Genomic DNA, 25,828 nt, shown 5'->3' on the forward strand with positions numbered 1-25,828 from the left:
CTCACAATCTGTTCAACTGTACCTTATTATCAGAGTGAATATGATAAAGGCATGTGTCCAATTTAAGGCTTTATTCGGAAGCATAGCTGATCACATTGTGCCTATTGGTAAAACATAATTTAGATGAACAAGATGTGCTATTGAGCAGAGACGTTAAAGCTCACGTCTATGTATTGAGTAATCTGGCATTTGGCATGCTACAGTAGTACTGCCACTGTATCAACAGTAAGTTTATAAAATGTATTTATACATACTTTTTGGCCTCCTGACTGTCTTTAAATATAGATTTCTATTCATATTCTCTGTTTTTACAAGATACATCTGTGTAAACAAGCACTTGCTAATCCTAAAATAACCTTAAGGTAATGTATGATTAATAATAATAATTAATAAAAAGTTAAGATTTCTGGAACATCCCACTTATTTATGGATGTAACAATGTTTGGAAATAAACATTTGTTGTAATACAGTCTTGTAACTAGCCAATAAATAAAGATATGAAGTCTCGCAACCAGCCATTCAATTTACTATTCCTAGAGTTCTCAGCTCTTCATTTTCGTTTTTCATTTAAATCCATCAGACGTTATGGATATCATATACACAACAGCATTTCAACTGTCGCAAATGCATCTTCCTTAGATATCCCTTATGCTTTACAGTGAAAAGAGAAGAGAAAAATCAATACTGCACCCTCTGGTATCATTAGTCAAGGCCAATAATGACTCAACACTGCATGAGTAATGCCCCTTGACAAAGAAACTGGGAGAAAACAAGTTTCAAAATTTCCTTTTAGTTTTATTAAGGCGTTAGTGTTACTAGTTTAAAGTCTTTCTGAATAAAACAGAAGATAATGGTTTTATCAAAACAAAATATCAAATATGTTCAAACAACTGGTGACAGATGTATGGTTTATTTATATTATATGCTTTGTGTGTGTGTGTTTTGTACTTTTCCAGATTTGTAACTAAAAAGGTGCGCACATATATAGCTGGCATATATAAAACTACAAAAGAAACTTGAAAAGCAATATGGCTGAAACTGCACAATTGTCACACATGTAATTGCATTTTATCTTAGTATTTACAGCGTAATATGTTGTGGAGATATTACTGAACAAAATGCTGGACAGCTAATCTGCAAACGATTTATAAATAGATAAATTTTGAATAAAAAAATGTTGAGGCAAATTACTTCTCTCGATGGCTGTTCTTATTTTGCATCATTTTACTGTAAGCAATAGAATGAATAGAAATCGCAGAGTTTTATTACATAATTTATGTGTATTTTTTACATGGAAGGACTGTTTGGTAAACACAAGAGACGTGCCTGGATTGTGTCTGGCATATTGTTCCTGATCAATACCACAGACCACCCTGCGCTCACAGCAAAATCCCAATAACCTAGATTCCCAGAATGCCAGCCGTTGTGAACTGTCACAAAGGAAAAACTTAGCCTGCGTAGTTTCTCGTTATTTATTTGGAACACACTCTTTGTTGTGGGTAGTCGGTGGCTTTGCAAGGCATTCCTACCTTTCAAGGTTAATCCACGATGACCCCCTCATTAACATTTTGACAATAGACATATTTTTTTCTGTCGTCGCTTAAATTTTTTTCTACGATTAACTTTTTTCTGTACTGTTCTGGAGAAGTGCGCAAAGTTTTCTACAATTGTACTCAATAGATTTTTTTTCCATGACGTTGCATGCACACCTTTTGTGGAGATACGTGTAAACCCACAGCAAAGCAGACGACATGTGCCGACATGGGGCGCCAACAGGGTAGCGAGAAAAAGAATAAAACACATGGCAATAAACAGTCCATATTGTACACGCAATCCCAAACAACAATACAAAAATTACTTACCTATGATTATGCAGTTTAACAATAGCCAAGTGCAGACACAATCGGTATCGAAAGTGCAAAGATAGCACCAAACGCTTGAAAGTCTTTCGGCTCACTGCGCGGCGGCCAGACTGCGGCGTCCCACTCAGTCGCTACCGCCGGCCACACCACGTGACTCCACCGTGTCATACAGCATTAGCTCCCTTGAGCGGAACTACCCGGAGCAGACGACAGGCATGGATGGACCACGGATGTAGATAGGATATTAGTTCGTGGACGGACAGACGGCCACCACACGTTTTAGTAGCATAAACGAGAAGGAGGTACAATACCTGGCGTGATGCTTTGTCCGAAATTTCAGTTAGAATTGATGACAGTTGCATACATTTTCAGGTTTATTCGTCATCCACCCCTTTGTGATTCAGCGGACTACCAGAGGCACAAGTAAAATGATTAAAAGTTCTGTGAAGCGAAAATTATTAGTAGCTATGCATGCTACATAAGCATTGTTTTGATGTGTATTTGAGAGAGAGGACAGTGTGATTCTTACAAAATTAATACACGCTTTATAGTGTGCTTGAACAAATTAAAATTATATGTTATCTGGTAGTTTTAAATTTCGTCATCATCATCATCATTATCATCATCATGTTATCTGCAGTCTAAATGAAAAATAGTGTTATGAACTGCATGGCGAGACATTTACATGAAAATGGCGGCTGGCTTGTACAGTACACTGGCGATGTCTCACAGACCTTCTTGTGATAGTGCCAGCGCGCGCCATGTGTCTCACGCACCAAGACGCCTTTATTCTCCTCGCCTTGTTTTCTGTTGGCATTAAAACGAGTTTTTTTAGTGGGTTTTTTTTTTCCTTCTGCGGACTTGTATGGAGTCTTCTGGTAACTGCACTGTGAGACATTCAGCCAGTGCCAAGAACTCCGAAATCTCCAGTTTCATCTTGCATTGTTCTGTGACAAACAGATGGCTTCCTTCACTTGTTTTGTTGCATCTTGTTTTCGCTTCCCTGTTTCCTGTGTGGTTTACGGACTTCGCGGCCATGACTTTAACAAACTTGAGCAACTCAAGAAAGACATATGTGTGTGTAAAAAGACAGAAATGGGTGAATGAGAAGCAGGCTCAAACAAGGCAACAAGATTATTTTGAAGTGAGCTTGACATCTCAAGCGGTGGTGTCGTGCTTCTGTGATTTATAAAACAAAACTGGGAAAGACACCACGAAGATACAAGTAGCCTTGTAGCACCACAGGACAGTAGCTGCCTTGCAGTTCAGTTATCTAGGTTTGAGACACAGTTTGGTATCACTAGACCTCAAACACATCAGCAGTCGTTTTCCGTTGATTGTCCATTGTCCACTCAAGTCCATCGATGTCTCTCGAGGCAGAAAGTAAAATTTATGATCACTGTAATACAAAGCTAGATACGATCATGGTATTAATACTTTTTGGAGTGTGGATGTTGATATTGTGTGCTGTCATGGTAATTGTTATAACGAGGCATGTTAATGCAATGATAATCAGAATATAATCACAATTATTAACACACATCCAACTGCCCTTGATCGCAACAGTTATTCAGCCAGCCAGCCAGCCAGAAAGCCGCCGGTGCGTCCTGATATCCTCTTGTTCATAAATGCAACAATGATCATTAGATGTCCATTGTTCTCTAGTTCATAAACTTAACACTGATTTGTGGGTCTTTTTAAGTGCTCATATGACTCATTAAATAATATTTTAGTACTCGTGTTCTCTCATTCATAAACTTTACAAAGATAAATATCATTACGTATTATAAGTCTTTAAATTCATAAACTTGACAACAATTTATTACATACTAATGAGTCTCTAATTCATGAACTTAACAAAGTTAAATCACATACTATTAAGTTCCCAATTCTTCATAAAATTAACTAGGACTCACTATATACTATTAAATACTTATGTCATATATTTCATAAACTTTACAAAGATTAATTACATATTATTAAGTACTCACATCTTCTAGGTCATAAACTTAATATGATTCTCTACATACTATTAAATACTCAGATCCTCTAGTTCATAAACTTAGCAATAACTCATTGTATTCTACTGAATAACGACGTTCGCTCGATCATAAACTTTACAGAGATCAATTAAATATCTTTAAGAACCTACTTATTTTAGTTCATAAACTTCACAAAGATTGATTTACTTAAGAACATAGGAAAGTGTTTACGGGACTGAGATGGACCACAGAGAGGTCGGACAGACACACGAAGACACTCGCCAGGACACACTCTGGAATGTCACGCCTGTCGCTGGAATGCCTTTGACGGTTTTAACCATTTAACGGGACATTTAGTTCTGATAACCGCCAAGCTCAGTGGAAACCTGTGTTTAAATGTCTGAGCTAACATCCCTGCTTTCATTATCGCAGCACGTCTATTAACATCACCATCGTATCTCACTGTAAACATATCAGACTTGTTTTCCCACGTGCATACCTTTTAAAGCTCTCTGATTTCTCATGGGATGTTGCTATGACAACGTGAACGTATTAATATGTAATCCCTGTGTTGTTGACCTTTTTCTGCACGAGTTTATGCGAGTGCCGCCATTTGTCCTGGGTTCAGATCTCGTCTCGGGCATCTGTTCTTTCTCGGCGTGTAGCATCTGTTTCCAGGGCTGTCTGTCCTGCCATGATACAGTCTTAGCTGCTGGCTCGGCGTAAAATATCAATTCCCCCTCCCCATGTTAACATGCTTATATATATATGCATTCTGTAAGTATGTGGGGCTATGTGCTGAGCAAGCTGTACGCTTCAGTTCTTGTGTATTCGCAGCAGGCGTACAAAGACAGCAACTGGAAACAGACCGGCAGACAGGAAGACAAAATGGACAGAAAAGACATGCGTATAGATGAGTATGTGCGGTTGCCTTCTCTTGGCATCTGATGAAAAGAGGCTTAACATTTAAAGGCAAGAAGTTCAACTCTGTTTGGGAGGTCAGGTCATCAGCTGAAAGTTCGCCCATGTGTGGGGCCGAGTCTGGAACATGGCGGCGCTAGTCTGGCTTTTGATCTCTGTGTTTTTATTTTATCTTAATCATTCTATCTTGCATGTTGACAGAAAAGGACAAAATACCTTTAGAAAAGACTGCCCAGAGGTCCTGGAACCCCACGAAAACTCTTGTAAGAATGCTTGTGTTGTTTGTTTGTGGTTAGTTGTTTCTTTTAATATAAAAGTGGTTTCACATCGCGTCTATTTTACCCATTGAAGGGAAGGGGTGGTGAAGGTGGAAACCAGAGTACCTGAGAAAACATCCGGCGGTCAACCTTGCAAACTGTCAGGGAAAAGGCTATCTCCATTAGCCCATGCCTTCCTCATGGTTTGAATGATATTCGAATGCTGAATCTTGGCAATGAGTTGCTGGAGGGTCAGGTTGCCAGGCTGCCGCTGTGCGGGTGTGGACAAGGACGCCGTCGCAGACAGGCTCCGCTGTACCCGGCACCAGGTTCGCTCCCTCAATCATCGCGTCGTTCACGTATGACGATGGCGCGCGGGAATGTGGCTCCCTCTCGCAGAACGACGGGTGGGTAGACGGGGGCAGGCGGGAGGGCAGTGGGGTACAGTTGTAGGACTGCGCTGTATTGTTGCCGGAATGTCGGGTATCGCAGAACACGTGAAGCAACGTGCGGAGAAAGATGAAAACAGCGGGGTCACGTTACGGGGGTCAGTGGGTTCTTGTCAGGGAAACAAAACAACCAGTGGCTGGATATGACAGGCCGTTAAACAGTTTCGAGTTTTATTTCTCTCACGAGTCCGCAGCCTTCCTCCAGTCCTCTAATCTCTTAGGGAATCATATTTACGGGAGCTATCGGGCTTCCGTTCCTGAGATTTCAGGAAAATAATAATTAATAATTCTGTTCGTAGTTCCTGGTTATGTGAGAGAGAGAGAGAGCAAAAGAAAAAGGAAAGAAAGACAATCTAGAATGTGTTATCTCGAAGAGAGGACGGAAGTATAGAGAGGGCTGTGGGTTCAGGTCTCGTTTCCGCACACGATCTTTCTCGGCGTGAAATATTAGCGAGGACGAAACATTACACGTGGAGACGGTTACGATGAAGTCAGCTCGGTCAACAGTAGACTGGCCTCACTTTTCCAGTGACGTCACTTCCGCTTACTCACAAAACTGTGACAGAAGCTCTCGTCTCGTGACGACGGACGATGAGATCATGCTATGGCTGTACAGTTTCAACCGTTTCATTGGCTTTTACTCACGGAATAATCTGTACAATATGTGTGTCAGTAAGTATGTACTGTGAATGTCGGACTGTAAGCCGCGACTTGTGACCTCAGGTTTGAACCCCGCGGCTTAAGCAAGAAAGCGGCTTGTTTGCGGATTTTTCCCGAGATTTCGATTTATTTTTATTTTTTTCGATGAGCTCCATGTTACAGTGCTAACTGTTCACGTTGTCACAGTGCTAACTGTTCACGTTGTTACAGTGCTAACTGTTCACATTTTTAAATCAAAGCACCATACAAATGAAGCATTCAGGTCAGCTGCTGAAGCATACACCCTCATCATGCAGAAAACGAGATGAAATGCTTGTGGATATCTGCGGCTTATAAACAAGTAGAGATTTTTAAAAAAAAAAATTAGTGGGTGTGACATATACAGGTGAGCTCAACAGACCGAAATTTGTGGAATGTGTGCATGTGTGTGTGTGTCGTCAACCTCGGGTACGGGTGGGCGAAATGGACAGAGGTGATGGAGCCGCTGCCCTTGGACTGATTACACTCGATGCCCTCGCCAACCACGCCGACATCTACATGTATGCGAAACACGCTAAATTACAGGTAAAGATAATACAATTGACTCCACCAGCCTAACATTCCAGAATAATCACCTGAAGGCACTTTAGCGTGACACAGACAATTCTAATCAAATCAAAAGATTTGTACAAGAAGATACAGATAATACAATAACTTCGAAGATTCAAAATATGGCTCGTCCTCTATGGCTCCCTTTTACAATTCCTGATCTGTCATCCATATAATGTGAGTCACGGTCTAGTTACCTTAGTTACCACACACACCACACTATACTCGTGCGACACACACTCGTCACTTGTGTCTCTCGTTTGTGGAGGTCCCCGATGTTTACTGGCGAATGAAATCCGATGATGTCCTCGTCGATGGTAACTGCTTTCACACGAATACTGACACACGAGTCACGTCCCTTGTGTCACCATGTGTCCTTCCATAGACGGAAGTGGTGTCTATCAGTGTCTAGTGAGGGACCAAAGCTTGTCCACAGGCCTCGAGACCAAACATCCACTGGCGGCATGAAGTGTCACAGAGCGAGTCTGCACAGCTGAGTAAAGTCGTGCTGAGTAGTCACGTGTCCAGCACTCTCAGCAGACGATCTGATATCAACCACCTTGATCAGTCTCTTCATTGACCCTTTCCCTGGAGAGCCCAGTGCTAGACGCGAACTCTCAATGGTTGCAATGATAAATCCTCATCCTCGGGGATCATCGTCTCTCGCGACTTGCCAAGCGTGCTATACACTCACTTCCAACCATTCTGTTACCTAACTACGACCAAAAGCTAGTACACGATGGACAGGTGATCACACTGATTACTTTTACCAATTCACCCCTTCTATCCCCCTCCCCTACCTGTAACGCAACTGTGGAGAGAGACGCCACCTAGTCGGGCTACCTGTTCACTTCCTGTGTCGGCTTGGTGGCGCTAACATCAAACGTTGTACACTAGGGACATCCGACATTAAGTGCAAAGTGGGCATTCCAGCTCGCGGTCACCTCTGGTTTTAGGGAGTTCAGATGTGTGCATGATGTGGACATCTTTCAATGATTCTCCCCTCTCCCCAGTTACTCGCCTAAAGACCGTTTTGGCCTATGTCATCTCCACAGAGACTCTTAAAGAGTATTTAGGAGTTAATGGCCCCTGATCGTCTTCACTCCAAGTGAGGGCCAATATGTCTCCTCCCACAGGTATGGTCAGCTGTGACTGATACACAGGTATAGTCAGCTTATAACAGAATCGTCGCAGACAACTCCGGCCCCCCTACTCGTCCCATTCTACCCTCTCACGTCGTCCTCCCCGTTCTCTCCCTCCCTGTTTTCTATCTCTCATGGCGGTATTAATCTTCTCTCCGTCGCCATCTTGCAGCAGTCGGAATTGCAGAAGCACTCGCCGCCATGTCGCCATGCTAAGCCTATCTAAGGGACACAACTATCTTTCTCACGACAAAGATACAGCGATGGTGAGGCAAAGATACAGCTACGATACGCAGCGATACTATCAGCAATAGTTTTCCTTGCTGCGCCAGTAAGTCTGGGGCCGTGAGTATGAGTCAGCCGAGCTTTAGCCGAGCATCAACCCATCAGTCTATTGATTCTGTCCACGTGACTTCCTGCCGTCCTCGCTCCTTTTTCCTACAGCGACGTCACGCAATAACGGGGAGATAATCCCGCCTTTAGGCATCAGAAGCACACGTGGTGTCTGCAATCTTTGGGAAAAAACCGACCTGTTCGTCGAGGAAATGAAGTCTTCGACTTATGAAGATGAGACTGAGTGATGAAAAAGACTTCAGCGAGACAGCTCAGGCCACGCAGCAGCGGCAGAAAGTGCTTTCATGTGATCACAATCCTCGTGGTTGGAATCGGAAGGAACTTGGCCACAGATGGGTCATAACTGAATACACTTCATCTTATCTGCAGTGACCAAGCTGTTTAGTCAGGATGATGGAATCCATTACTGGAGAGAGTGAAGCAGGCGCTCAGTGCTGTTTTCATATTTTACACAGGAGATGTCCGAGTGAATATTAGGCTTCGCCATCTTAGACCATGTGTGTGTGTGTAAGAGAGAGAATCTTTTCATTATTTTTTTTTAAAGACATAAAGAAAAGCTCGAGCACTCACACTGATAAATGCACGCAAGAACGCATGTACTCTCCACACACACACAATACACAAAACCTAAGACATGGTCAAAAATGCATGCAAGCGCATAAAACACACACACAAAACACAAACACCGACACAAACGCTTGTAAGAGAGCGCAGGTAGCAGAGGTGCATCAGTCACGTGGCCTAAGTCACGTGTCCGGCAGACAGCCGCCATGACAGATGAGTCAGCAGATGGCGCGGGACGTGTGACTTCATCACGTGCAAACAATCAGGACTGAAAAATCGCCCTGACCCTGCTTATGACCTGTGAGCCCCTGTAGTGAAGACCTCTACTGGCGACATGATGCGGGCTTTCGGTGAAACAAAGCGCACCACCCAGAAAGAGAACTTGTCCGGGTACTGACCTCTGCTCTGCTCCTGTCCTCCTCTCGCTAAGAGCGACCTCTGCCGGCCACCCACCAAGCTCCCCATCTGGCTGTGTATACTATACAGTTGTATCCTCGTCATCGTAACATCTATCAAGCGCAAATACCCTGTAGACTAACTGCGCTGGTACACGACCGATGATGTGTATCCGCTTGAACTCTCCAAAGTGGGGACGTAACCCAGGGGTTCAGGTCAAGGCCGCTCGACACGACGACGACTTGCCGCAGCTCGACAACATTTTAGTTTCTTACTATAGTTTCTTGATATTTACAACTGTGGTAAAATTCTCAAAGTGCTCAATAGACTTGCAATAAATTATTTAGTCACTTCTTTTCCTTTAACAAAAGTCCTCGACGTTCGCTTCTCCACTAAAGTAAAAACACAGCAGACCCTAAAGGTTGAGCTTTTGTCCCTCGTCAACGTGCTTTGGCCTCGTTCTAGATTTTAGAAGGTAACGCGGAGAAAATTGCGTTTGCAAGCAGTCCATAATACGTGTCCACAATGAGACTCTCCACAGGAGAGCAGGTTCAAGGCCAACTGCCTGTCGTCGACCTGTCATCGACCTGTCATCGAGGATGTCAGTCGGCTATCAGCTGTTGGCGCCACAAACAGCCTCTGGCGTTGATATCCCATCACACTCAGCGAAAAGGTCAAAGTGAACATCGACAACATCCGGGTAATGTAAGCGCATGAACTGGAGTAGAGGACTGAAGGATCAGTTGATCCATTGGTCGATGGATTGTTAATTTAATTAGTTCATTAGTGCATTCACAATAATCCCGTTCGATCTATTGTGTTACATCAATGTCACGGACACCGGAATCAAGGATGAAAAGTGAGAGGCAGGTAAATCTTGTAGATAACTGAGGTCAATGGGGTCCTTCCAGACAACAAAGCACAAAGCAAACTGAATCCAGTCTGGCTGGACAACGCCATTTTTCTCCACACCCTAATTCCTCCCTAGACCATCTTCCCTTCCTCCAGCTGCTAAGGGGTTGCTCTAAGAGGGTCTTCCTCCTCGCTCATTACCAGAGAGGAAATATGAAAGAGAACGAGAAACGTCTTGCCTGTACCTGAGGGATGATCGAAACTGGAGTGTGCATATCTGAAGATTTTCAGGATTCGGAGAACGCGATCTGTTACGAGAATTTTCGCGAGAAGGAAGGAGTAAATAAATGATGAAGTTGACATTACTTGAAGTTGCGAGAGAAAGTTTATTAACTGGTAATTGGTTCACACGGAAAGGCTGACAATTATTTTCCAGGTGGAGTGTGAAAAAAGAATGAGTGAAAAATAAACATTAATCATGAAAATTATTTGCTAGTAATTTCTAATCTCTTCAGGTTTTGTTAAATACACATCAGTTCTGGAGTTGTCGCCACTGATTGCTGTTGATAAAGATGATGATTCCGGAGGGAAAAAAACAGCAGCGAGAGTAAAGTTCAGTTGCTATCGGACAAAAGCCTTCAAGAACCAGTTCACGTGTAATGGATGTGATTGTTTGAGCCGGATGCCAAGAAAGTAGCAAGACTGACCTCCCCTGTTTACACGACAGTGGCGCCATCAATAACAATTAGCGCCGTTGGTGCGTGAGGTGGCCCGGGGTTATCGTACTTGGCGATTCCTTTGCTCAGCCAAGTCCGCGACGTGACTTGATTGATTGATTGATTGATTGATTGATTGATTGATTGATTGATTGATTGATTGATTGATTGATCCCGGCGCTGTGCTGAGAAAGTGTGATTAAAGACCTGAAATAATGGCGTGCTGGCTTGGCAACAACGGATTTTGTTTTCTGTTGTTTTGTTTCCTGAGCTGCAATCTGATCAGGTTGTTGATGTCAGTAAGCTGACCAGATTCGGGATGTACACCCCCAGGGGTCTGAAGGAATGGAGGTAGCGGGCGATGGGGTGGAAGGAGGGACTTTGGAGGGGGAGAGGGCTGGGCAGAGCGTGGACGCACTTGTGGAAGGATAGATGACGTCAGGTCGATGGACAAGCCCTGGAGCACGTGAGGGATGCACGGAGATGCCCGCAGTCTTGGCCGAGGATCGTCTTGAGAGCGTCTGAGAGATTCGGGGCGAGGGGATCCTGTCTGGGTTACACTGCCTCTCCCTCTCTCCCCTCTCTCTATCTTTCTCCTCTCTCTCTCCATCTTTCTCCTCCCTCTCTCTTCTTTCTCCTCTCTCTCTCTGCTCTCTCCCCCTCTCTCAGCTCTCTCTCTCTATGCAGCTCTCTCATCAATTTACTGAGTTCGGGTGCCAAGTAGTGGAACCTCTTACTTATTTTCATTCTGTTCAGTCACCATAACCTCTTCATCGTCCCAGATGATAGTAAGAATCACAACAATGATAACGGCGACGGTAACGACGACGATTACGATTACGATGACGATGCTGCATTATTTCATTTATCTGACTTAAGACATAGAACAAAGCCGAGGCTAGTTTTCATTTGAAGAGTAATACACTAATACAGTGGTATTCAGTGTGACACTAGTACAGTGGTGTACAGTGTGACACTAATACAGTGATGTACAGTGTGACACTAATACAGTGATGTACAGTGTGACACTAATACAGTGACAGTGTGACACTAATACAGTGTGACACTAATACAGTGATGTACAGTGTGACACTAATACAGTGATGTACAGTGTGACACTAATACAGTGATGTACAGTGTGACACAGTGTGTGTGTGACACTAATACAGTGGTGCAGTGTGACAGTTAGTCGAGTACGAAGCACATTTATTTCAGGTGCACAGCACAAATCAGACTGTGTGCACGAATGTTCCAGAAGAGCTTTTATAATTTGATCACAAATAAAATCAGGAATTACGTGTAGTACATCTACAGAAAACTGTGATCGAATGGCTTTCTTTATCCCACGATACTCTAATGGATGCGTAGGTAAAATCCAACACACTTCTAACTGTGGACAGACAGACGGACGGACAGACAGACAGACAACGGCAAAGAAACAGTTTGTGCGGGTGACAGTTACCCCAGTGGCGACATCGAGGCAGGACTGGGGTGTGTAATGTCGTACACGTGTAAGTAACGTCTGTGATGTGTCAATCGATGTCGAGGCTGTCACGGGATCCAGTCTGTCTAAAGCCCTCGGCGGAACACCAGACGACAATCGAATGGAGCGACTGGCGCCGCGATCAGATGTCGGCAAACTGCAAAATCCTTTTACGGCATTCAATCGGATTGGCTGCCAGCTGTCACGTGATTTGGTCGACGGTAATGATACGGGCCGACACACACACAATCACAACCATGCTTCTAAGATTTCTGTTTTAAATGTGTCAGAACCTCATTAATTCGTTCTGTAATTTATGTTTATATCCTTGGCATTGCTAGTCGAAACCGTTTGACAAACAATATATTCTTTAGAAAGTTTAAAATTAAAAGGTGATGATTTATAATCAAGTTTTATAATGAGCGCTCATTTTTGAGCTCTGTATATCGCAAGACATGTGCAGTAAAAGTATTGCTTCATGGAAGACACCGTTGTTGTTGTTGTTGTTGTTGTTGTTGTTGTTGTTGTTGTTGTTGTTGTTGTTGGACCAATGTAATGCCGAACCAACACTGGATCCTTGTAATGTAGATGGTATTTGTTAATGAGACTGGGTAGGTTCCAGAAAACAGATGAAGAGGAGAGAAAGACAGAGCAATGGAGGTACAGAGCGAGAGCCAGGATGTGGCTGACATGTCTCAGGGTGAGTGTCAGGACACACGGCATTAATCATGCCAGACACTGACAGCCTTTGAAGGCGCCGCGCTAGAGAGAGATTTAATTAAACACTGAAGTACCAGCACTTGGCGGCAGCAGCTTCTGGCAACACTTCAAAGCTTCTGTGTCCCACAATTTTTTTTTCTAAAACACCAGTCAGTCAAGAGGATCAACTTATAGATACTGTAGCCTACTTTCCTTCCTTTGTTTATTAATTTATTTCCTTCCTTCCTTCCTTTTTTCTTTGTTTCTCACAAAAGGTAATGAACTTGGCTTGCTCATGGTATCTTTATACAGAGATTCACGATTCTCTACTAGTATGTCTTAGCGGAAGTCAGTTTGAGTTGGAGTTGGAGTGAAGGCAGTGTGTTATTAGATGTGTGTTAGTGTTAATTGCTAACTAGTGAGGAGTAGTGTGTGAATGTTAATTACTAACTAGTGAGGATTAGTGTATGAGTGTTAGTGTTAATTACTAACTAGTGAGGATTAGTGTGTGAGTGTTAATTACTAACTAGTGAGGAGTAGTGTATCAGTGTTAGTGTTAATTACTAACTAGTGAGGAGTAGTGTGTGAGTGTTAGTGTTAATTACTAACTAGTGAGGATTAGTGTGTGAGTGTTAATTACTAACTAGTGAGGATTAGTGTATCAGTGTTAGTGTTAATTACTAACTAGTGAGGAGTAGTGTATGTGTTAATTACTAACTAGTGAGGATTAGTGTATCAGTGTTAGTGTTAATTACTAACTAGTGAGGAGTAGTGTATGTGTTAATTACTAACTAGTGAGGATTAGTGTATCAGTGTTAGTGTTAATTACTAACTAGTGAGGATTAGTGTATGAGTGTTAGTGTTAATTACTAACTAGTGAGGATTAGTGTGTGAGTGTTAATTACTAACTAGTGAGGAGTAGTGTATCAGTGTTAGTGTTAATTACTAACTAGTGAGGATTAGTGTGTGAGTGTTAATTACTAACTAGTGAGGATTAGTGTATCAGTGTTAGTGTTAATTACTAACTAGTGAGGAGTAGTGTATGTGTTAATTACTAACTAGTGAGGATTAGTGTATCAGTGTTAGTGTTAATTACTAACTAGTGAGGAGTAGTGTATGTGTTAATTACTAACTAGTGAGGATTAGTGTATCAGTGTTAGTGTTAATTACTAACTAGTGAGGAGTAGTGTATGTGTTAATTACTAACTAGTGAGGATTAGTGTATCAGTGTTAGTGTTAATTACTAACTAGTGAGGAGTAGTGTATGTGTTAATTACTAACTAGTGAGGATTAGTGTATCAGTGTTAGTGTTAATTACTAACTAGTGAGGAGTAGTGTATGTGTTAATTACTAACTAGTGAGGATTAGTGTATCAGTGTTAGTGTTAATTACTAACTAGTGAGGAGTAGTGTAATTACTACTAGTGAGGATTAGTGTATCAGTGTTAGTGTTAATTACTAACTAGTGAGGATTAGTGTATGAGTGTTAGTGTTAATTACTAACTAGTGAGGATTAGTGTATGAGTGTTAGTGTTAATTACTAACTAGTGAGGATTAGTGTATGAGTGTTAGTGTTAATTACTAACTAGTGAGGATTAGTGTATCAGTGTTAGTGTTAATTACTAACTAGTGAGGAGTAGTGTATGTGTTAATTACTAACTAGTGAGGATTAGTGTATGAGTGCACTGCATCTCTGATGCTAACACATGTTAACTTGTGTGCACTCTCATGTACGTGTATGATGTGCGTTGTACCTCAAGTAGCCGCACTGACAGTCACACAAACAGTGCTGTAGTCAAACAGTCACACTTACAGTCACACTAACAGCACTGTAGTCAAGCAGTCACACTAACAGTCACACTAAGCAACACTGTAGTCAAGCAGTCACACTAACAGTCACACTAACAACACTGTAGTCAAGCAGTCACACTAACAGTCACACTAGCAACACTGTAGTCAAGCAGTCACACTTACAGTCACACTAACAGCACTGTAGTCAAACAGTCACACTAACAGTCACACTAACAACACTGTAGTCAAGCAGTCACACTAACAGTCACACTAACAACACTGTAGTCAAGCAGTCACACTTACAGTCACACTAACAGCACTGTAGTCAAACAGTCACACTAACAGTCACACTAACAGCGCTGAGTCAAACAGTCACACTGACAGTCACACTTACAGTCACACTAACAACACTGTAGTCAAGCAGTCACACTTACAGTCACACTAACAGCACTGTAGTCAAACAGTCACACTAACAGTCATACTAACAACACTGTAGTCAAGCAGTCACACTAACAGTCACACTAACAACACTGTAGTCAAGCAGTCACACTAACAGTCATACTAACAACACTGTAGTCAAGCAGTCACACTTACAGTCACACTAACAGCACTGTAGTCAAACAGTCACACTAACAGTCACACTAACAGCGCTGAGTCAAACAGTCACACTGACAGTCACACTTACAGTCACACTAACAACACTGTAGTCAAGCAGTCACACTAACAGTCACACTAACAACTCCCAACAGTCCTCTTGTCGCCATCAAGTGTACGCTATTAGGTGGCTGAATGGGGGAGGGAGTGGTAGTGAGCAGCGACCTAACCCTACCTCTGTCAGCTCAAAGAACCAGCCAGGTACTGGTCCACCCATACACAACCTACAGACTCTGTGGCTTTACCGGAAGTCACGACCTCGGCCACAAGGTGGCGCTTGTAACCTGCACAGACGCCCTGCGACTTCCAGCACTCACGGCCGCGATGATGATGATGATGATGATGATGATGATGCACTATCCAAGTAGTGGTCACCTTTAAAAACTTGACCTGCACAGATTTGTTTCGCTTCCATTTTCATCTCATTAAATCCTGGCGTTATCTAATCTGCTTCTTATTTATCATCGTTTCCATCATCAGCGGCGTTTATTTACAGCGGAAAATGGAGAAGGTTCAGAGGTTATTTCTCCACGAACTACCGACCTACATCAGTGAGTACAGCAAGTTCACCGTCAAACACGAAACAAAGTTTTTGCATTTTTGTAATCGAACCTCAGACTGCGTGAACCAGATGCAGGCCACGGATGGCGGGCAGTTGAAGACCTGATGTCACAGCTGTGGTGGTGTTGGTGTGGGACTGGGGAAGTGTTGCTGTACAACGACAATACCTGTGGCAGACACACCTCACACCTTGAAAACGTGGGTGGGGGAGCAGGGGCTGACTTTTCTTCTGTCGTTCAGCACAAAGAGTGTCAACTGTGGTTTGCTACCTTCATCATCGCCTCCTTTATCGAACAATCATCACCATCACCAACATCACCACCTTTACCATCCTCATCATCATCACAACCACAACTGCTGCAGGTGTTATCACGAATTGGTGTGTGTGTGAATGTCTCTCTGTCTGTGTTTCCTCAGTGCCTCCCTGTCTTTGTGTGTTTTCAAACTGTGCCACAGCAGCAAAGACCAGCCGCTGCTCTCGCCAGCACAGAGGACTGAGACGACGAACGTGCCTGTACGAGCGGCGATGAACAATGAACTGAGGTCACGCTGACCTAAGGCACGCGCTACACTGCCGCAGCCTCCAGCTCGTGCCTTGCACGTGCAAGAAGCCACGTCATCCGTGCAAACCGTTGAGAGAATAATATCCCAGGCCGAAGGTTCGAGAACCTCAAACTCTGTGACTCACGAACAGAGGTAGTTGCATGCACAAAGAAGGTGTGACTGAGCTTTGCTATGAGTCCGCGAGATTACTGTTGGACGTACAGGACGTAGTGTGCTTACAGCAAGAGAATACTGTTGGACGTACAGGACGTAGTGTGCTTGCAGCAAGAGATTACTGTTGGACGTACAGGACGTAGTGTGCTTGCAGCAAGAGATTACTGTTGGATGTACAGGACGTAGTGTGCTTACAGCAAGAGATTACTGTTGGATGTACAGGACGTAGTGTGCTTACAGCAAGAGATTACTGTTGGACGTACAGGACGTAGTGTGCTTACAGCAAGTGCGATAGAAGACGAAAGGAGAAAGGGAGCAAACTTTACAGTAATTACCAAGTCTGCTCGTAAAAAAGCATAAAATGCATAATAAATGGCGAGACTGTTCTGTGAGCAAGCGGGGTTAAAAATAGTTCTGACATTTTCTGTTGGCTTGACGCTAACACTTGACACGTGACTTGTGAGTCAGGTCACTGTGATCCTAGGATAGTCCGCAGACATGTTGTGATTAATGACTGTGTGATGTAGGTCTAGATGGCGACGTCAAACGTATGCAACCATGAAAGAGAAAAAATGCAATGAAAGTAAACAATGGAGGGTGGTGCCACACACAATTTTCTGATGAAAGTGTTTATTAGGGAAAATGGTTTTAAGCGCTTGTAATTTTGGACGATTGGTTGAAAGGACATCACTCAATGGTTAAAATGTCAAACAAGAAAAACCACTAGTTCCCATGCAGAGACAGAAAAAAAGCTTTTGGAAGTTACAGAAATCTGAGGAAGAAAGAAACAAAGGGAGGTGTTGGAGGAGATGTGAACGCAGCCCATCACGCTCTCTCTTTACCAGCGGCCATGAAATATCAGCCGCCATCTTGGCAGTCTTTCCTTCGTTTCACTCGAGCAGTTTGTTGCTGCTGAATAGGGCGCTCACTGGCGTAGTGGGCAAAATATTGGCTGGTCACCATTGTAGTAAGAGGCCCTGAGTTCGAATTTCGTCTCGGGACATTCTTGTGACACGTGCTTGCAGACCTGACCTTCGGGGGTTTTCTCCACATGTTTAGGTTTCCTTTAACCCCACCATAGTGACTTACGACAAACTATATGCTAATTATGCACAAATATATACTAATATGTGACACATTACATATAGGTCTACCATCCCAGGCAACATGCTCCCATGACTAGTTTCAGTCGACCAAAGGTTGTGCTGGTGGTCAGGAGGAAGCAGGTGGACTGGCAACACTCCTTACTGTTTCTTCATCGCTCTCGGCACCCTTGCAGGGTTTGAACGTGGAAAAATCCGTATCCTGAATATGTTTTCTTGTTGTCATAGTTCCCCCAAGTTGATGTTTAATGGATATTTGTTCCGTTTTGTTACAGGCGCTGACAGTTCAAGCAATACGAGGTCGTGGTCGCTCTCACTAAACGGACCAAACAGCTGACATTAGGTTATTATTGCTGACAAGTATTAAGTCATCGATTGTTTACATTTGTACATCTTGTTATTTTATTTACTTTACGTAGGAGGCCACAACAAGTTTTTCTTCCTCCACCAACGGGCTGTGTGTGCATCCGCGAGAAAAACGAAAACTGAAAAACTGTTGAAAAGAAGTTTGTTTTGTTTGGTTTGGTATTTTATGGGCGCTAAGCGACTGTTATTTGAAAGTCAACTTTTATTTCTTTTGAATATTTTACATGATTAAAAGGTCTATGTGTTTCTTGGTTGTTGCTGTTGTTGAGTTTTATTACTTTTGTGTATGGATATCTAAGTAGAGAGACTCCTCAGACCAGAATGCACTGCGACAAAAGAGAAGAATATCAGGCTACATACGTCACTGACAGGAGACCGCAGCCATGGAGTTCTTCACAGGAGACATACATGGACAAGTATTTTACCCAAGTTTGGCAAAGTTTGCAGATGCCGGCTGTGTAAAAACTCTGACAAACTCTCAAAATTATTTGGGCAGGTAAACTTGCTGTTATCGACACCATCTTGGTAATCCTCATTACTGTAATTAGCAAGCTGCATACAAACAGAACAAAGCTTTTATAATCAGTAAACACATCTTATAATTTCAAAACAGTACAATAAATAAATAATAATCTTTTAAAGAGTTGGGTAAAAATATAAAAGATATAAAAGACTAGTGATTAATCTCCCCACGTTGATAGAGAATTTTTTTTTAAAAAAACCATAGAAACAGTTGGTTTTTTTAAACTTCTGTAACATCTTGCTGGTTGGGTGCAAGGAGGGTGAAGAGAATCAATAAGACGACAAACATATCTATGTTTATACGAACTTTATATGAACTCGAGACCAGCTTGGCATGGTCTTAGCAACACAGATATGATGCAAATAAAGTATTGTTTGCCCACACAATAAATAACCTTAATACTGACACTAATACCAAGAAAGCATGTTGGGTTACATCACACCTGGACACACCTAAGGTTAAAAAAATGTGTCTAAACAGATGTTACACATCTTATATTTCTCAACCATTAATTATGTGGACATAACTGACCACTTAAGGCTTTCCCTTTCTTTCTTTGATTTCTTTTGCTTGCATGTGTCACACTTCATAAAGACAGCATCTTAAAACAAATGTTTAAACTTCTTGTATTTTCAAAACTGATGTAACATCGGTGTAAAATGTCAATGGTTACACCAGGAGGGACCTGCTGATCTCACCAAATGTTGCAAATCCTTTCGACATCGATGTTGAGCAAAAGGCGTCAGTCACACAAACGTGGCCACCCGTCAATAGATGGAAGGATTAAAAAAACCCACCCACACGCCTACCCTATATATATGTAGTTAACAAGATCTGTCACCTGAAGAGGGAGTGATACTGTGTTCGTGAAAGTGAATGTAGTTATGAAATCAGGAGGCGGCACGTGCTTGGCTGTCAGCAATATCCTCCAAAAGGTTTCTACTCCTCTAAGATGGTGTGTGAAAAGGTGTTTTGAGATTTAATTGCTTATCAAGATGTGATTGACAAGTCAGGGCCTATCCTGCATGTCATTTTACAGGAAGCAACTTTTGTGCAAGTTCCTTTATTCTTCGTAGCCACTACGACAGTGTTTCCAGAGTTAAGCACACCGCCATCTGTACCTGGTGGTAAATAAAACTTTCACACGCTGACATATTTATTGAATACGGCTCGTCTCCACCTCGAGACAAAGCGATATGTTTTTGTAATATATTTGTTAGGTTTAGTCAGTCAACAAGCAAACACTTCTTTGTGTCAAGGAAGGTGCACAACCGTCCACGTGCTCTCCACTCACGAACACAATGAGCATGCGACTCAAAGCTCTCAAATGTGAGTAAATTTGTTACTTCTGATTTCTGCGCACACGCAAAACACACACACACTCACATACCCACTCACACACACACACACACACACGAATGCATGTGCATGAGCATGCGTGGACGTATTCAACAATCATTCAATATCAATCGGTTAACTGACTATTTGTTGTTTTGGCTTATTGAATGTTCTGTTCATGTTCTTTGAGGGCAGGCAGGATCGCCGCCGTCGTCACATGTTTTGTTGCCATATTTCTTGTGATCAGCAGTAAGTACTTTTTGTGTTTTGTGAAATTCTTTGTATATGTCTCTCTCATACTTTTCTTCAGCAGCTTACCTACCCCAAAAAAGAATCACCCTGAGTACAATCTTTAGAGACTGAAAGAATATACGCTACTAGCACAGCTCGAAATTATTTGTAAATATTAAACTATTTATAGTATAATAAATTTCACGGAAATTACAACTTAGTATTATTAAAAACAATCAGTTTTATTGGAAAATAAAATCCATGGAACTTATGACAAGCGTATGATGAAGTTTACAGACTACTTTCCGGCAATAAGACTTATTTGCTCGCCAACAGCTTACACACACCAACTGGACACGGAACATGGCTTTACAGTCTTTACAGTCATCAGTCAATTGACCTACTCCGTACAACAACAGCAACAACGCCATCTGCCCCCAAGAGCCTACGTCATCACCCCACGTACCAACGGCCGACGCAAGAAGCCGACTTGCTACGTCTGTGTTACACCCTCATGCAAGCGCCGCACGTCAGGTGGATCATCGTCGAGGACAGCGACGACAAAACAGAGCTGGTGTGGTGCGTAGGATGGAGTTGGGGTGGGGGAGAGGGTAGTCAAGAGTGTTTTATTAGTGGGATGTAAGTATTCAAGTGTTTAAGACAAGGCGTTGTCACGACTGGGTGGACAGGTGAGAGTTTGGGGGTCGGTAACCAGTATTAATGAGACAACTGAAGCAACAGTCTTGCCTTTTGTTGACACGATTTCAAACATGGTTTTGTTTCTGGTTTGTTTTGCTCTGACTTTTGCAATAAATTAGTTTTCTACATACATACGATGGAGTCTCCACATGTTTCTCCACTCTTGTCACACGTCTCCAAATAATTCTCTTGATGTGACAGGCTATGTTTCCCAGAGTTCTCAACTACTTGGCATGATATAAGTCTTTACATTTCGTTGTACTAGACACGGACTAAGTTGTGATCAAGTTGATCAATTCACTGGCGACAGGTACAGAGGATAACAAAGGAGTGTAAGGTGCCTGACATCACACATCTGGTGGCAAGAACGCGGCTCTTAGCAAAGTAGGATTTTTTTAAATTTGTCTTTTCTGCGTTAAACATTTTTTCTCTTTGTCTCCCTTCCTATCTCGAGTGTTTTTTTACTTTGAATTTTTTCCTTCCTTCGTTTGTTCTTTCTTTTTCATTTCTGTATAAAGTTTTGTAATTCTGCTGTAAACAACATCAAACGAGCTGGTCACGCATTACAGAAAATTGTCCAATGCTGTCGCCTACATCATCTGACAGAATGAGAATCATGTCAGTGCAATGTCGACACAAACAGGAGAAAGATGAGTACAAGGTGTTGTCTGTCCTCTCGCTGTATTACAGTGAGTCTCATCGAGGTGTGACTCAGCGCAACACGGGGCTGGCGTGGGTCCGCCACAATGTCCTGCCTCGTCACGTGCAGGGGCGTGTACTTCGCTGATGACGACAACACCTACGACCTGAGAGTTTTTGATGTGGTCAGACCAACGTTTCTTTCAATTCTTATTTTTGTGATAATTATTATTGTTAGCATCTTAATTGGTTTTGATTTCTGTCTTCGCAAAGTACTGCACATTGTCCTAACTGTTCTGTGTTTATTATACATAAACAGATATTGTAAACAAACAGGACTGCGTGTAAACACCTGTAGCTCAGTTTTTAAAATGTTTCCCAAGTTACAGAACTTCTAGTATCTCAACTCTCCCCTTGGCACACGTGACTGCAATGATGTGACACCTGTCCCCAGTCCTCACCTCGTGTGTAGCCTTATCAGCGGCTGTGGGGCAAACTGAGGTCCGTGTTCGTCATCGGTGTTGATGTTGGTGTTGGTGTTGGTGTTGGTGTTAAGGCGCTTACACTTTAAATTGTCTTCCTCTATCTCAGGTTCGAAACACGACCAAGATGAGCACATGGAAGGTCGGTATTGTGGGCGGACTGTTGGAAGAAGGACCAGTCTGTGTGAATGGAAAGGTGAGTGTTCACACAGTCACACAGAAGAAATGTGACAGCACAATATGTTACATATTGAACACATAACGCACGTGTAACGTAGTACAACACCTGGAAACAAGAAAACACAGTCAGCATGGGACAGGTGGAAACAAGGAGACACATTTAAATGAGAATGACACGAGCTTTCTTGTCTCGCTTACAGGTAATCGGGTGGACGACTGGGTTTTCTCCTAGGAGAAAGTACCCCATAGACATGGCAGCCTTTGCTGTTGGCCTTGACCTTCTCGCTCAGGAGCCAGGTGCAAACTTTAGTCACACGTCAGAGTCGGGACACCTGGAGACAGACTTTATAACTTTGCTTAACGTCTCGTCGCCAGACATCACCACAGCTCCAGACGGCAACTGCTCCAGGGTGCGTCACGCTTACCTGTAACGTCACTACCTACACAATGCTTTGACCAAGGAAGGTATATTGACTGGACTGGTGGCAGACACATCCTCCCACCCTAACCTCTACAAACAGGACTTAGCGAAGTAGCTATAGACTGAAAGGAAAGAGAAGAAGCAGACGATGTGATCTCTCGACTCTAGAGTTGACGGAGGGATAAAATGTGACTCATTGTGTGTTTACTATTGACAATAAGAAGTTGGGAGCACTCTGTCGTGAACTTGCTCCGGTTACGGATGTTGGTCAATGACGTAGTCAAGGTTCGTGGTTTAACGGTTAGGTACTTGACCTTCGTCAGCTTTTTTTTTTTTCTCTCTCTCTCTGCACTACATTGATGTGCATCTCGGTTTAGCGGATTTTCAGCCAGGATCTGGGAGCTGATGATAATGAGCAAACATTCTACAGAGCTCTCCGTTACATCACTTCAGACTGCCAGTTATTGAGTTATTCTGAAAGTGTAGTTGACAGACACCACAGCGGCCTGACAGCGTCTACAGAAGGGCGTCAGCTAGTTACCCACCAACAACAAGTGGTATACAGCAGCGGAGACAGCACGAGATGCTGACACAAGCTGAGCTCAGTACTATATAATGAAACAGCCGCCCTTATTATTGCTTTCTATTAAGTGTGGTCATCAGGTTTCCGCCAAAGACAGCAAATTCGACTGGCATGTTCGCAGCACAGGACAGTTGACACTGTGAACCACCATCATATCCATTTCGAGATCACAGGCTTGCATTGGACTGTTGCCAGTGGTTATAGCTCTGGATATGATAATGTAGCATTATTTGACAATCTAGTTCTAAATGTTTCATTTGCTGTTCCCATGGGTTTCTGCATTTACTAAGCTGACATTTGACAATGTTGCATTCAGGTTCTGGCGTGGCACACCAAGACAGTACTTCCGGAGGTCGACGGGACGCCTGTGTTCGTTGTCAACAGCGAGCGTCAGGAGGATCGTGCGGAGAAACTTCAATGATCTACTCACATCACGATTACTGACCTTACTGTTTGCACTTGGTGGACACTTACACACTGTCTCGCTAGTATTGTCAAGTTGACTACAAAACCGAAAGCTAGAGAACCTATTAGAACTAATTGAATAGACATTTTTCTCTCTCTCTTTCTCCATTAACATTTTAATCAATGGAGTTTATTTTTTGTCTAGTTTGTTGAAAACAAGCATAAAAGATTTTATAAGATTTTATAAAAGGAAATAAAAATCCCTTAAAAATAACGAATGGCAGAGTGCATCATGCAGTACACAGAATACTAGTGTATAAAAGATGGAGCTAATAGTAAGGTTTGCACCAGCAGTTCCTGACCTCACTCTACTATGAAACTGAACCTACTTATCATAATATCTGTAGTCACGTCACTTGGCTTTCTTAATATATTATTACCTGTAGTCACGTAACTTGATGTTCTTAATATATTATTATCTGTAGTCACATCACTTGATGTTTGCAGTGTTTTACATTATCTGTAGTCACGTAACTTCATGTTCTCAGTACTGTATTATTACCTGTAGTCATGTCACTTGATGTTCTCAGTAGTGTGTTACTGCCTGTAGTCAACAAATGTCTATAAATCAAGTCCAGTCCCATCTATGGTACAACATCACAAGCTGTTTATGTTACATTTGACTGAGATGTCAGTCGGTTGTTAAGTTTATCAGGTTTGGTGCGATTAAATATTTTCTGTCATTCCTTTCAGGGTGATAGCTCTACACTACAGTTTTGTTTCGATTTTGCTTTAGTAAACTAAGGCATTCTCTCTGTCTCTCTCTCTCTCACACATTCATCATCCCTGTTTGCACTTCGCTACCCACCCACTTCCACACATTCACCACGTCAACATAGAGTTACATAACAACATCAACCTAAAGTCATACAACACCAACACAGTTATGCAACATCAACACAGCTAAACAACATCAACATACGTCACTACACACCCCCTACTCTCCCTTTCACAAAATAAATCTCAAGATGTTAAGGTGTTCAAAACAATCTTTTTATTCTTGGCTGCCTTTTATGATATACAAATTCAACAATGACTAAGTCGGATGTCAGGTGTACAATATCGCTGCAGGATAATTACCATAGTACATACGATCTCTCTTTTTCTACCATTCATCGCATTCCTTTCTCACTCACACATAGATGATCGTCATGCTGATGATAACTTCACCACATGCAGGTTTTGTAAGTGTTCTGTCGTTTTCTTTTCGAGGCCTTGCTAGTGATGGTGCATGCACTGACTTGTTTAACTTTTAACAAGAACGAGAACCCACAGTCTGTCGTAGATGTTTCTTGTGGCGATGCTTCATTGGCACTGACCTGACACAAGACCAAGCGATGGTACAGGTGACAGAAGGCACAGATCATCTCGTGTCTTTGTCAACCTGCTCACCTGACTACACACCTGCCACAACGTTCAGTGTCACATGCCTGAGTGTGCGAAACCTTTTTAGTCGTGATGAAACCACACCACGGGTGTTGATCTCCCTTGTCTCCAGAACATTGACCTCAGAACTACGCTCCAGTGACGTTTGCCCTTCTTGAGGTCAAAGCAACTGCTTCAGGCAGGCCTGGTTACAGAACATCACCCGGGACTTACTGTCAGCAGCAGTTTTCATCCACTCTGGACTTGGTGTCCATGCTGAGGATCTTCCTGCCCCCTGGCAGTGTCACTACTGGGTACAAAGGTCAAGGACTGCAATTGCAGGAGGCAATGCAACATCGCCAAGATCAAGGCCAACTTTTTATTGTAGTCTCATATCTAACAATGTATGCCATTGGCTAATTACTACCACTACCACCACACACATGCACACAAATATACACAAATCATTCTAGCCAGAGTGACCACAATATCACCAGTGAAATTTGTGACAAAAAATTCTGATCTTTATAAAACAGGTATGTGAAAACATACTCGTTTTTGTAGCATATGTAATATAAGGCAAAGATAAGTTCATAATTTTTTTTTCAGTGTTGACGATTGATTCAGAACATGTGCAAATTGACCGATCAAGTGTCCTGAACACAGCACTTTCTGCATACCAGTCAATTAGTAGCAATACCTGTGTCTAAGGATCAAGCTCACAGATGACACCAAAACATGCTCTCACATGCTTTCTACCCAGTGCTGAACTTACAAAAAGAATGA

The 25,828-nt window shown here is 42.6% G+C and overlaps 2 protein-coding genes and 1 long non-coding RNA gene across 3 annotated transcripts in view; 2 read left to right on the top strand and 1 right to left on the bottom strand.

The window, feature by feature from the left end:
* The window catches only part of LOC112571559 (dystroglycan-like), a 68,762-nt gene extending 66,750 nt beyond the window's left edge, over positions 1–2,012 (bottom strand). The window contains exon 1 of the mRNA XM_025250620.1: positions 1,863–2,012. The gene's annotated coding sequence lies outside the window, so the exon portion shown is untranslated. The remainder of the gene's footprint in view (positions 1–1,862) is intronic.
* An 18,658-nt stretch (positions 2,013–20,670) lies between these two features.
* On the top strand, positions 20,671–21,671 carry LOC112572271. The gene is made up of 3 exons (XR_003100963.1): positions 20,671–20,782; positions 21,218–21,291; positions 21,598–21,671. It is a non-coding gene; the product is annotated as an uncharacterized LOC112572271 (long non-coding RNA).
* A 10-nt stretch (positions 21,672–21,681) lies between these two features.
* LOC112572272 (galactosylgalactosylxylosylprotein 3-beta-glucuronosyltransferase 3-like) lies at positions 21,682–24,403 on the top strand. The gene is made up of 4 exons (XM_025251857.1): positions 21,682–21,731; positions 22,138–22,224; positions 22,409–22,618; positions 23,529–24,403. The coding sequence occupies exons 2-4, from the start codon at positions 22,156–22,158 to the stop codon at positions 23,631–23,633; spliced, it is 384 nt and encodes a 127-aa protein (XP_025107642.1). The 5' UTR covers positions 21,682–21,731; positions 22,138–22,155; the 3' UTR covers positions 23,634–24,403.
* The last annotated feature ends 1,425 nt before the right edge of the window (positions 24,404–25,828 follow it).

This window comes from Pomacea canaliculata, linkage group LG9, assembly GCF_003073045.1.
Source record: "Pomacea canaliculata isolate SZHN2017 linkage group LG9, ASM307304v1, whole genome shotgun sequence".
In the NCBI taxonomy this organism is placed as follows: domain Eukaryota; kingdom Metazoa; phylum Mollusca; class Gastropoda; order Architaenioglossa; family Ampullariidae; genus Pomacea; species Pomacea canaliculata.